This window comes from Microtus pennsylvanicus, chromosome 19 (assembly GCF_037038515.1).
Source record: "Microtus pennsylvanicus isolate mMicPen1 chromosome 19, mMicPen1.hap1, whole genome shotgun sequence".
Lineage (NCBI taxonomy): Eukaryota > Metazoa > Chordata > Mammalia > Rodentia > Cricetidae > Microtus > Microtus pennsylvanicus.
The window spans coordinates 18,751,773-18,764,098 of NC_134597.1; the positions used below are offsets into that span (position 1 = coordinate 18,751,773).

Below are 12,326 nucleotides of genomic sequence, written 5' to 3' on the forward strand. Positions count from 1 at the left end.
TGTGTTCTGGCGAGATTCTTTGGCAGTTTTTTGTCTTAACTGACTCTATGTGACTAAAAGTCAAGCTTTACCTGCAGTTTAGCTACTGAGAATATGGCCTCACTGTTCCACAGGAGAATGATGGCTTAAGGAAAAAATAGTTTTAAAGGTTTATTTATGTGCCTAAGAAAAGGTGGTAGTCAACTCTACAATCAACAATAGGTAACTGTCAACTCTAGCTTCTGGGCCGTATTATGCGATTCCAGTGGGAACTCTTATGTGCTTTGGAAATAAACAAACCCTCGAGGTCAGTACACTTCAAATTCCATAGAGGTTACTACTTGTTAATTATTTGTTTTTATGTTCTATATAATATTTGCTGAAGTGCCAATGTTTGCTAATTTCCAAGTGTACATGTTCTTAGAGTCCCTTTTCTATTAATTAATGGGATAATGTAATAGATCCTTAAGATACTTTTTTCTAATTGACCTCACACCAAAGGCTACTGGTCTATGATGGTTCGGGTTATGTACTCAAAATGTATAGGAAATTAAATCCAGAAAAAAGTAGTAAGCATACATAGATGAGCACAGAGTTTATGAAGAAGAAGATTTGAATTAAATTTCTAGTACTTAATTCATTAAATTTCTCTCAATATCTCAAGGAGGGAAAAAAGTCTCATTTTTCTTCTTTTGTTCAGATGACATCACAAAGAAGTGTGTTAATAAACCTCTTAAGTCTTAATTAATAGAATATTTGTAAAGCCTAGAAATAAATCTTTGGGAGTTATTTATTTCTAGTTAAGATGTTATTCTAATATTAAAGGCGATAACACAATTTATTTAATCGACACTATGAAACTCATCAGGAATTTAAGTCCTTCATCTAAATATTTGTTCTTGCTTTTAGTACAGTTCCATTATGCTGAAGACAACAACCCATGTGTAGTCTGTGGGTGGCACAGCTTGGCGAACTCATGCTCTTTGTTCTGGTCACCCAGGCAGTTCTCAAACCAGCAATGCCTCCGGTGATCAAGAACCAGCCTTTCAACATCTTCTGGGCTGCTCCTACTTTGTTTTGCAAGGATCATTTTGATGTAAATATGAATCTTCAAGAATTTGACATCATTTCCAATCCATTAGAAACCCAGAGTGGATCTACCGTTGCCATATTTTATCCACATGAACTCGGATATTACCCTTACTTCTCTGAAGATGGGAAATCCTTCCATGGTGGAATACCTCAGAATGTGAACCTCTCTGAGCACCTAAAGAAAAGCGCCAGTGACATTGCGGATTCTGTCACTTGGTGGAGATCAGATGGACTTGCTGTGATTGACTGGGAAGGCTGGAAACCCCAGTGGGATCGGAACTGGGGCGGCAGGAGAATATACCAAAAGCACTCGTTAGCTTTCACCCGACACCACCACCCTGCCTGGCCAGAAGCGAAAGTGAGAACAGTTGCCACACAGGAGTTTGAAAATGCTGGGAGGAGTCTTATGAACGTGACTCTCACGTTGGCTTTAGAAATGAGACCAAAGCGTCTATGGGGCTTCTATCTCTACCCAGATTGCTACAATTATGATTACCGGATAAATCCAGAATTCTACACAGGTAGTTGCCCAGATGATGAAATTTTCCGCAATGACCGACTCTTGTGGCTATGGGAGAAAAGCACAGCACTTTATTCGTCGATATATTTGAATAAAGTATTAAAATCGAGCTTAAATGCACTGAAATTTGTGCATTTCAGAGTGAGAGAAGCCCTGAGAGTTGCAGAAATGTCTAGAAAGGACTACGCTTTGCCAGTTTTTATTTTTTCCAGACCGTTTTATTTGCATAGTATGGAAGCTCTGTCAGAGGTAAGAAAAAAATAGTCACATAAAAGCAATATAAGATTAATAGAATATATGTAAAGTCTAGAAAGAAATCTTTGTGGGTTATTTAATTCTAATTAAAATGCTATTCTAATATTAAAGGAGGTAACACAACTCGGAAATTCCAACCAACTACTAATTAGACGTGCATCTAGGATTTTAGAAGATAAAAAAACTCATTTAGAATTCAGAAGTTTCTCATAAGGGTTCTAGTGATTTTCCAGATCCGAAATAGATAAAACAGAGATTTGGGATTAGTTAGTGCTAATGAATTGAGTAGATTATATAAATAGATATTTTGATAATTAGTTGTAATCAACTTGACAGAATTTGGAATCAACTAGGAAGAGATTCTTAGTGATGGATTGTTTAGGTTGGGTTGCCCTGTATATATATCTGTGTGGGAAATGTCTTGATCTGCTAGTTGATGTGGGAAGATCCAGCCTAAAAGCATTTTCTGGATTCGACCCCTGGACTGTACAAAAGAGGAGAAAGTGAGCTGGGAAATAGGGAACATGCAGGCACCCGTTTTTTCTCTGCTTTTGTTTGGATTTGCATGGCTACTTGACGTTACTGCTGCCTTGACTTCCTGCCAATGATGGGCTGTAACCTCAAACTGTGAACTAAAAATCACTTATGTTAGAGTAGGTGCATTTGAATGCAGTAACAACTCTTCCTAATTATTTCTGAGTAAAACCTGTTAATAAATATTTATTATACATTATTCATTAGACTATATAGTTTTATCATCAAAAGATTATTAATATCATTCAAAATGGTAGATTCATTCAGTAAGTTCAGGGCAAAATGGAAAAAGTGTTGGTGGAGTCTCAGCAGTGTATAATCGACTTCTCACTCAAACATGGATCCACTTTTGTCTGGCCTCTGCTTTAGCTTTTTTTCCCTCTGTACCAGAAGGAAAGCTACATTTTAGGACAATATTAATTCTTAGGAAGTTCTTGAGCATGCAGAGTTAGTTACTTTTCCTCTGGATAACTTTGTACTGTTAGTTCTGATGTTATTTCGAGTGCAGCATAGACTAAGTCTTTATTTCAAAAGCCGGTTCTAGGTCCACGTTGGGAGGATGAGAAGGGAAAATTTCTTGCATTGCAGAGCTGATATCGTGAGTTTGACAATCCACAGTGGAAGGAGAGAACCAACTCGTGCAAGTTGTCCTTTGATCTCCAGATTTACACTGTGGCACACGTGTATCTTCACACACACACTTAAACACACATACACACTGAAACACACACACACACTCCTAATAATGATGAGTCTTTTTTTTTTTTCGAGACAGGGTTTCTCCGTAGCTTTTTTTAGTTCCTATCCTGGAACTAGCTCTTGTGGACCAGGCTGGCCTTGAACTCCCAGAGATCCTCCTGCCTCTGCCTCCCGAGTGCTGGGATTAAAGGCATGCACCACCACCGGCCCGGCAATGAGTCCTTTTTTTAAAAGCCACTTCTCTGAATACTTTAGGATCTTGTTTTTTTTTTTTTCCCAAGTCTTTTCACGGAACTATTCCTCAACTAGAAGATCTCTTAACATACAATTTTTTTCCCCAAAATTCTTTCGGCAAAAAGATTCCTCAAGCTACAGTGATTACGAGTCTGGCATCAAGTCCATTTGCGCACTAATAACACCAATGTCATGGGTAACCAACTGCTTTCTGATTCTTAGGCCCATTTCACAAGATGAAACCTATGCCTGGCTCTAGTATTGGCCTCAAAAACCTTCGGCTAGATGGGTAAGAGGCCTTAGCAAAGAACTACGGCTACTAGTCTGCTAAATGGGCACAGCATTAAACTGACTCCTGATAGCTCATTGTTACACCCATTGGTTAGTATATCTCTCAGCCCTTATCAGGCAAGCTTCTTTTTTGCAGTAGATAGTGATTAACACAGAGACCCCACAACTGTCCAAAGTACAGAGACCAATAAATGGAATGCTCAGTCTATATTACACCCACTCATCCTCAGGTTCAAAGATCATGGCAGAAGAGTAGGCAGGAAGACAGTAAGCGTCACAGGTGTTGCATGAATCAGAGTGATGGTGGCAGCATGCACACGACCTGAATAAGCTCAAGCCAAACAAAATTCCAGCATGAAGATAGGAAGGAGATGGGCACAAAGTCTAAAGTCTAACCCTTGAATGAGGAGCTGTTGGCAATGGACAGCCACCGGCAGAAGGGAAGCCAGTTTTCTTTAGGAGTATAACACCTACTAGGTTAACCATGATCCACTTGATGGTCACGCACCCAAGAGTATGAAGGCAGCACAAATTGGACTTTAAGAGCAAAAAACAGGAGGACACAAAGTGGAGTGGGGAGGGAAGATGAGTGGATCTGGTTGTAATTGGGAGAGGGGAGCGAATTTCATCCAAACACATTGCATAAAATGGTATGGAAATTTCAAGAAACTAATTTATAAAAGACTAGGCTATAATTACTGATTCTAAATTATTTAGTTAAGCTTACAAAGAAACAGGAATACTATTATTAATACCAAGAGTAAAACTAATAATCCAAGAAGCTAGAAGGTTCATCTTAATAGTAAATGCTGACTTGAGAACATGTGCATATTTATGAGAGTCCAACTCGTACTTTTACCACTTTTATCTACTCTTCTGCTTTTAAAAAAGATTAATGGCCAGCCTGGTCTACAAGAGCTAGTTCCAGGACAGGAACCAAAAAGCTACGGAGAAATCCTGTCTCGAAAAATCCAAAAAAAAAAAAAGATTAATTTTTTTATTTTTAATCTTTTTTTTTTTTGTGTGTGTGGAATGTCTACATAAGTACATGTTCTCAAGGATTCCAGAAGAGGGTGTTGTGGTGTGTGGTGCTGGAGTTATAGGCAGTTGTGAACTGCCTGGCATAGAGGTGCTGGGAATCAAACTCAGGTCCTCAGTGAGGGCTGCATGTATTATAAAGTGCTGAAGCATTTCTCCAGAACCCACTCGCAGACTTTAAATGTAAATTACAGGCTCTTCCTTCTGAACTCTATTTCACAAGCCAATAAATCACTCACATACTGTACTCATTAAAAGTATGTGATATCTTAGAAACTATTATTGATAAGTTTAATGCTTTCCTATTGATTGTATGCACCACAAATCGACCAATAGTATGGACTATTTTCACTTCTTGTCTAAGAAACGTAACTTTTCAAATCAAGTTTATTTCTAAGCAATTGATTTTTGTTAGTTCTTTCAAATATGCCTCAGCAAAGGACTAGCCTTATGTTTAAGGAATGTGGTACTATTATTTATGTAGCAGAAGAATGAGCGTCTTACTTGTATTACTTAAAAAGTTACAGATCACAAGGATTAGCAGAAGCATCTTTAAGCAGAAATACCCAAACCTAAAATGCTCTAAAATACAAAACTATTTGCACACTGACCTGCTGCGACAAGAGGAACATTTTACACCTGACTTCAGTGTCAAAGTGAAAACATGAATACATGCATTCAAAATGTTGTACAAAATTATCTTTGTGCATTTTCTATGAAATTTCTATGAAACATGAAAATGAATTTTGTATTTAGACTTGGATTTCACACTGCAATATTTTATTCTGTATATGCAGATTTTCTAAAATCTGAAAAAGTCAGAAATTTGAAGTGATTCTGGTCCCAAGCATTTCAAATAAGAGAAACTCAATTTGTGTGATCAGAGCTTCAGTACAATGCAGGAAAGCTTGGTTGTAGTGTAGAATTTGCCTATCTGGTCTTTGAGTGCTTCCAATCTTCCGAAGAATCTCTAATACATCCCGGGGGGAGCAAAACTGTAGAGCATTTCCTACCTTCCCTCTCCTTCTGCTTCTCATTTCTTTGCTTTTGGTCTAGAATCCTACCATAACCCCCTCCTCGATATCCAATCCACTCAGTCACCCAACCTGGGAGTCACTTGAGGAACTCATTTCTTTTCTTTCCATTATGCAGCACGGGCAATGAAGAATTATATATCTGAATTAGAAATGACTCTCTAATAGCTTCCCTCTCTTTTATTTTTGTACTGACATTGCATTTGTTGGGCTTTTATTATTTTCCCCAAACAATTTTCATCTTCCCTAGCTATCTTTGATCCCAAATATCTTGATGTTCCTACCCTATGCTTTCTTTACATGGCTGCAAAATTGTGTCTTACTAAAGTTGCAAATTATTACCATTCCAGGAATAAGTACTTGTGGGTAAGACTTTTATTGATAACATTTGTTCTTTGACAATTTTATACATAATATAAAGCATTTGACACTTCTTATTCTTTACCCTCTCCTATTTTCTCCCACTTCAGTAATCTTCCCCTTCTACAATGCTCACATATTCATGTCTTTTTATTTTGCTTTGTGATTTGATTTCCACAAGGGTTGTCTATGTGATTGCATGCTTGGAAGCACCCATTGGTGCCTGGTGGTCTCACATTGGATATACAACTGGAGAAGAACAGACTCTACTAGAATCTCCCAATAGCCAATAGAATGGCAAGGACGGTAGAATCCCATGAGCTCCTCCAATCCATGATCCACTGTTGACAGGTCCAGACTTGTGTTGGTCCAGTGAAAGCAACTGCAGCTGCTTTGACATCATGTTTGAAATGTCTGTGGGATGCCTTAAAGAGACTTTTGCAGCCTTTGTCCACATTTCTATCCAAAACCTTCGAGAGGGTGGGCTAATTGTTACATTGAGAGCTGAGTACTTAACTGTAATTTCTCAGCACCTTATGCAGCCATGAATCTCCATTCATGAAGCCTTTAACTGAGAGGGAAAGCTTCTCTGTTAAGGCTGAGAGTAGCATTTGTCTGTGAGCATAGGCACAAATACCCAGAAGGCAGATTGGCATTTGACAAGTGTGGATAAATAGTAGTATTCAGGTCTGTCATACAGCCCGACTTCCCTCACCAAGGGTTTTTAAATTTTTATTTTTGAAATTATAAATTGATTACATTTTCCTTTTCCTTTTCTCCCTCCAAACCCGCACATATACCTCTATATACCTCTCCTTCAAATTCCTTTTTTATTGCTTTCTCTCTCTCTCTCTCTCTCTCCTAAATATAACCTGATTAGTCTGTATAATGCTATCTGTAGTAAGTTTTCAGGGTTGATATTTGGTACTTGACAACTAATTGGTGTGCACTTCCCTGGCATGGCCACCTCTCCTATCCCCAGCTTCCCCCACTTGCCTATAGTTCTTTGTGTAGGGTGAGGCCTTATGTTCTTTTCTCTGTCCAGTTTGGCATACTTATTGTTGTCATCCTTATTCAACCTACACATGGACAGTCATATTCTTGAGACTTTATGGCTATAGATTCTGATATTGCTAGGAGATGCAATCTTACAGTAAACTCTTTGGCACTCTGGTTCTTAAAATCTTTCTACTCTCTCTTCCACAATGCTCTCTGAGCCTTAGGTGCAGAAATGTTTTGTGGATGTATTTATTGGGACCAGCTTCATATCTGCATTTTGGTTGGGTGTGGTTACTATAAATGTCTCTTGAGAAAGGAAGTTCCCTTGATGAAGGGTGAAGACTGCACTTATACATGAACATGAAGACAAGTGTGCCATGGTTCTTTTAATCAATATATACTGTGTGGGGGCTGCAAATATGGACATCATTTCACTGTATTCTCATTACTTGTATATATGTCTACCTTAAAGACATTTTACAGAACTCCAGACCAGGGACTGGAACCTATTTGCTTCTATAGCTTTATTTTTTAGAGTGTTTCTTGCATTGGACTATTATCAGATAACTTAAAATGCCCAAATCACCCTTTCCAGTTCTTCTTTTGTTTTCTTTATAAACAAAAACATATTAATGAATAAGCAACGCCTAACATGACTTGACAGGAATTTCTCGTGGTCCTTCTCTTTTATAGGAAGACCTAGTTCATACAATTGGTGAAAGTGCTGCATTGGGAGCATCAGGGATAATATTGTGGGGAGGATACGAATATTCTGATTCCAAGGTCAGTAGTGATTTTTCTGTTAGTATTGCATTCTAGAGAATTAGTTATAATAATAAAAAAAATGCTTCTCACACCGGTTGGTTGCTGACTGCTTGTTTCCTTGGCTGCCACAAAGTTGAAAGGCTGTAGTGGTCAATGCTGATCATTCAGTTCTATACCAGACTGCTGTTAACAGTAGGGTGGACAAACACAGTCTTTCACTGGACAGCCTAAAGTAAGAAACCGATTATTATATTCCAAGGGGATAATTTGTGGCATGTTAAGTAACTGCTCTCTGTCTTACCTTCTTCATTTAAAAATTGTACTATAATTAAACCCACAATGCAGGGATTTTAGTAAAAAGATGCTCCTGTATATATTTGACACAAGTTATTATGAAAATTTGAAAATAATTTTTTGATGAAGAATGGATTCTCTCCAATTATTTTTTATGATGATGGTAGCTTATAATCCAAAATAGAAATGAAAGGAAAATTGTACATATATAATAGTTGATTGATATTTTTAAATTTTGTAGTTAGACTATTTAACATGGCATTTATTTGATAACAAATTAGGAAATGCATAATCCACCACTGTTAATTATAGATATGAGGCTATACAGCGGGTCTTTAGTGTTTGTTTGTCTAGCAAGAGTGCACCTTTCAATGTATTGATTTGACTATTTAGAGCATTCGTGCATAAATGGACTCATACAGTATTTTTTCCTGTTCGATTTTCTAGTTTACTTAGCACAATGTCTTCTGGATTCACCAGAATTGTCATAAATGACAGAATTTTCTTCATTTTTTACAATTGAATAATATTCCATTCTATGTATCCCAGTTTGTCACCCATTCATCTCTTGATGGCCACTTGGATTCACTACAGTTCTTGACTACAAAGAATAGCCTGGCATTAAATACAGAAGTGTGAATGTCACTTCCAGATCATGATTCAAACCTCTTTGTATCTATGTCCATAAGTGTGTGTATGAGTACATACTTGTGTATGTGCATGTATAAGCATGCATTATATGATAACTCTATTTTTAATTTTTTGAAGAACTTTCATACTGTTTTACATAGCTCTTGTATCTTTTTATATTTGAACAATAGGCTGACAGAGTTCTAAACAATGTCATCAACACCTGCAATCTCTAGATAGGTTTTAATATTAGCCAATTTTATGGGTATATGGCAATGGTTCATTGTAGCTTTGATTTGTACTTTTCTGGGAATGAAAAATGTTTATTCATGTCTTTTCTATTTATTTTTACAAATGGCAAGGTGAGTTAGTAAACTTTCTTTCTTGAAACAAAAAGCTCATTATATAACTAGCCTAGAACTTTTATATAAACTAGTCTCACATTGAATTTAGAGCTCCACCTGACTCTGCCTTCCAATTGAGTGTTGAGATTAAAGATGTGTGCTCTAATGCCTGAGTCTTTTTATTTATCCATATGTAGGGATTGAACCTATGGCCTTACATATGTTTGGTAAGGGCTGATTCAGTGAGCTGTATTCCTAGCTCTCATTTTACTTCACTAGATAGGAACTTATAAAGTTGCCTAGGATGGCCTTGAACTCAGTTCTGTAGGTCACTCAGACCACAGACTTGTCATTCTCTTGCCTCAGCCTCCCAAGTAGCTGATCCACCAAACTTGGATGCTTTGTGTATTTTTTTATTCAGTTCTTATGTGGGCTGCTTTGGGTCATTTGGACGTTGGTTATGTGGTCAGATACCATAGGAAGCAGATTGCACACATTTTGCATTACTCTGTTGGATGCCTTTTCATTCTGCTAACGGTGTGGGTGCAGAAGTGTTTAGTCTGACAATTGCCCTTGTTTATTTCTGATTCTGTCACCCATTCTTTTGGTCTCATGCAAGAGAATTGTCATGACTGACAGGAAACAGGAAAAAAAAACCCTCCAGTTTTCTGAAAATGTTTTATTGGTTTCTGGCTTTTAATGCTCAAGTTTGAACCACTTTTTGCGAAGTTTCCTATGTTGTATAGCTAGTGGTTCAAGTTTGTTTGGACAATTCATCCCAACCCATTTTTTTTTTAAACAAGTCAATCTTTTCTGTGTTAGAGGTTCTTGACATTTTTGTCAAAGTAAAGTTAATTGCGCATGTGTGTGTTTATTTCTGGACTCCAATCTGTTCTTTAAGCATCTCTCATTTTTCCCCCCCTACAGGAGTCTTGTTTATCTGTGCAGCAAACTATCGAAGAGTTGCTGGGCCCCTATGCTCTCAATGTAACATCCGCAGCCAAGCTGTGCAGTCGCAGCCTGTGTAGCAGCCATGGGCGATGCGTTCGAAAGACAGCTGAGTCCTCCTCCTATCTGCACATGCCGGAGGACAGCCAGAAGGACTATGCCACAGACCACGGGTTCAGATCTGTCATTTCTGCAAGGAGTAAGCTGAAGACATTAGCGACCATGAAGAATGAATTTGTGTGCCACTGTTATTACGGTTGGCACGGAGAGTCTTGCAGATCTCGTGCTCCCAATCCCTTGAGGCAGAAGAGCAAGGCTCCTGCAACGGCGTTGAATCTATTAGTTTTCCTTGGCATGACGTTAGCTGTGATTCTGCTGAATTTTTTTCGTATTCCCTACTATGATGTCAATTTTTTCTTAAAATACTAAGGAGAAGAAAATATTATTTTTCTTTGATTTCAACCCTCTTATAAACAATTTTTAGTTTTAAATTCCAAACACATTGTTTGTTGGCTGTTCACTTCATGTTAGGTAACAGGAGTATACCTGTCTTCGTGGAGCTTAGAAACTGATTAAGGATAAAGAAACAGTAAATAGGCGTGCATGTGAGCTGTGACAGTACTTTACAGAATAAGGGGAAAACAGGCTTCAGCCTTAGTAAGGATTAGAGAGCCAAAGCCTTTATACTGAGACAGTCAGCCAGCGAAGAAACAGGTCAACACTCTCAGGGAGCCAGACACAATAGTTTCCTCCTGTAACCTGAGCCCCTGGAAGGCAGAGGTAGATTGTAACTTCAAGGCCAGCTTGGCTTTATACAGTGAGGTTAAAGCCAGTCAAGATAACATAGTGAGAGTTTATCTCAAAAGAAAAAAAAAAAAGGAAAATCAAGTAAAAAAAGCAAAAATCCAAAATATCTGGGGAAAGCATTCTTGAAATAAGGAGAAGCAAATCCAGAGGAAACAACTCTTTGTCTTCCGGGGATTGTGAACTTTTAAATAATGAGGAATACAACAACAAAACAAAACCACCAGCAGCACCAGAACCAGCTTCAGCAGCAGCCTCCCTTCCACCCCAGGATGCTAACCTGTGGAGATGAACAGGGCTCTTTAAATATAAGCAGTGGGGATTAACTTTATCCAGAGAATCTTGGATATTCATTTGGTTCATCAATACCAAAAGATGAACCGTACTGGCTTCCTACATGATAGAATTTATACGGGAAATTCTTTCATTTGATAAATCTTGGTTTATTGAAATACATTATACCAAAACAGTTTGTCAGTTTTCACTGGATGGTCATTCATTTGAAAATATCATTGTGGGACTAGAATCTATCTAGTTGTCATCCAAATAGCTTTATTTCACAGCTTCAACAAAGAGTGTGGTGACCTAAATATTATTTATTTTCTAAATCTAGGAGAGGTATTTTCCTGCCTGATATGGTCCAAATATAGCACTATTAGGTTAACTACATCCTCGCACACATGTGGAAATTTATAAAAGGTCACATTCAGATTCTCATGCTAACATTAATTGGCTCATTAATTAGTTATTCCACGTATTCTGGGGAAAAGTAAAAGGTAAAGAAGCAATGAAATATAAAAAGCGAAATTGAAGGGTGTGTATGAATTCTTCTGTCCCGTCAGTTTCCTGGAGCATAAAACCTCTGTCTACAGGAATTAGAGCCTCAGGCATGAGCATGCAATGCTCTTCATAAGTATTCAACTGATCACTATTTCAGGCAGAAAACAATGGTTCTTTCTAGTCTTCCAGTGAAGGAAAACTATTCAACAGTTACTATATCAGGGCTCAGAAACTGGACTTATTCCAATAAACTAGGAAAGGCAAATGTTAAGCGTTACTGCCATCTTAAAGACGAAGGAAATAAAACACATAAAGAATAATGGAGGCATGCCCAACTTTGTCTAGCGACCAAGGAAAACATCAGAGGTAGAATCTAGTGTCTAAAATGTCTCTGAAATAATTAGCACATGTGAAAGGAATGATACATGGAGAAGAAAGGGGACAGCGTGATAAATTAGTAGAAGGACTGCTAGCAATCACAGTCACTTACCATTTTCTAAATAAGGACGTTATGAATTTTATTTTATAATATAAAATTAAACAATGCCACATCTGTACTACTTGTATGTATGTATGTATGTATGCATGCATGCATTCATGCAGGTAAATACATGCACCATATGAATTTAATGCCTGCAGAGGACAGAAGAGGCCTTCAGCTTCCCGAGAACTGAAGTCCCAGACATTTGTGAGGTGTCACTCGGGTGCTGGGAACCCTATCCAGGT

The 12,326-nt window shown here is 37.9% G+C and overlaps 1 protein-coding gene across 1 annotated transcript; it reads left to right on the top strand.

Moving 5' to 3' along the window:
• The first annotated feature begins 919 nt into the window (after positions 1 to 919).
• On the top strand, positions 920 to 10,445 carry LOC142838511 (hyaluronidase-4-like). Its single transcript, XM_075953975.1, has 3 exons — positions 920 to 1,840; positions 7,729 to 7,818; positions 9,996 to 10,445. The coding sequence occupies exons 1-3, from the start codon at positions 920 to 922 to the stop codon at positions 10,443 to 10,445; spliced, it is 1,461 nt and encodes a 486-aa protein (XP_075810090.1).
• Positions 10,446 to 12,326: the final 1,881 nt, after the last annotated feature.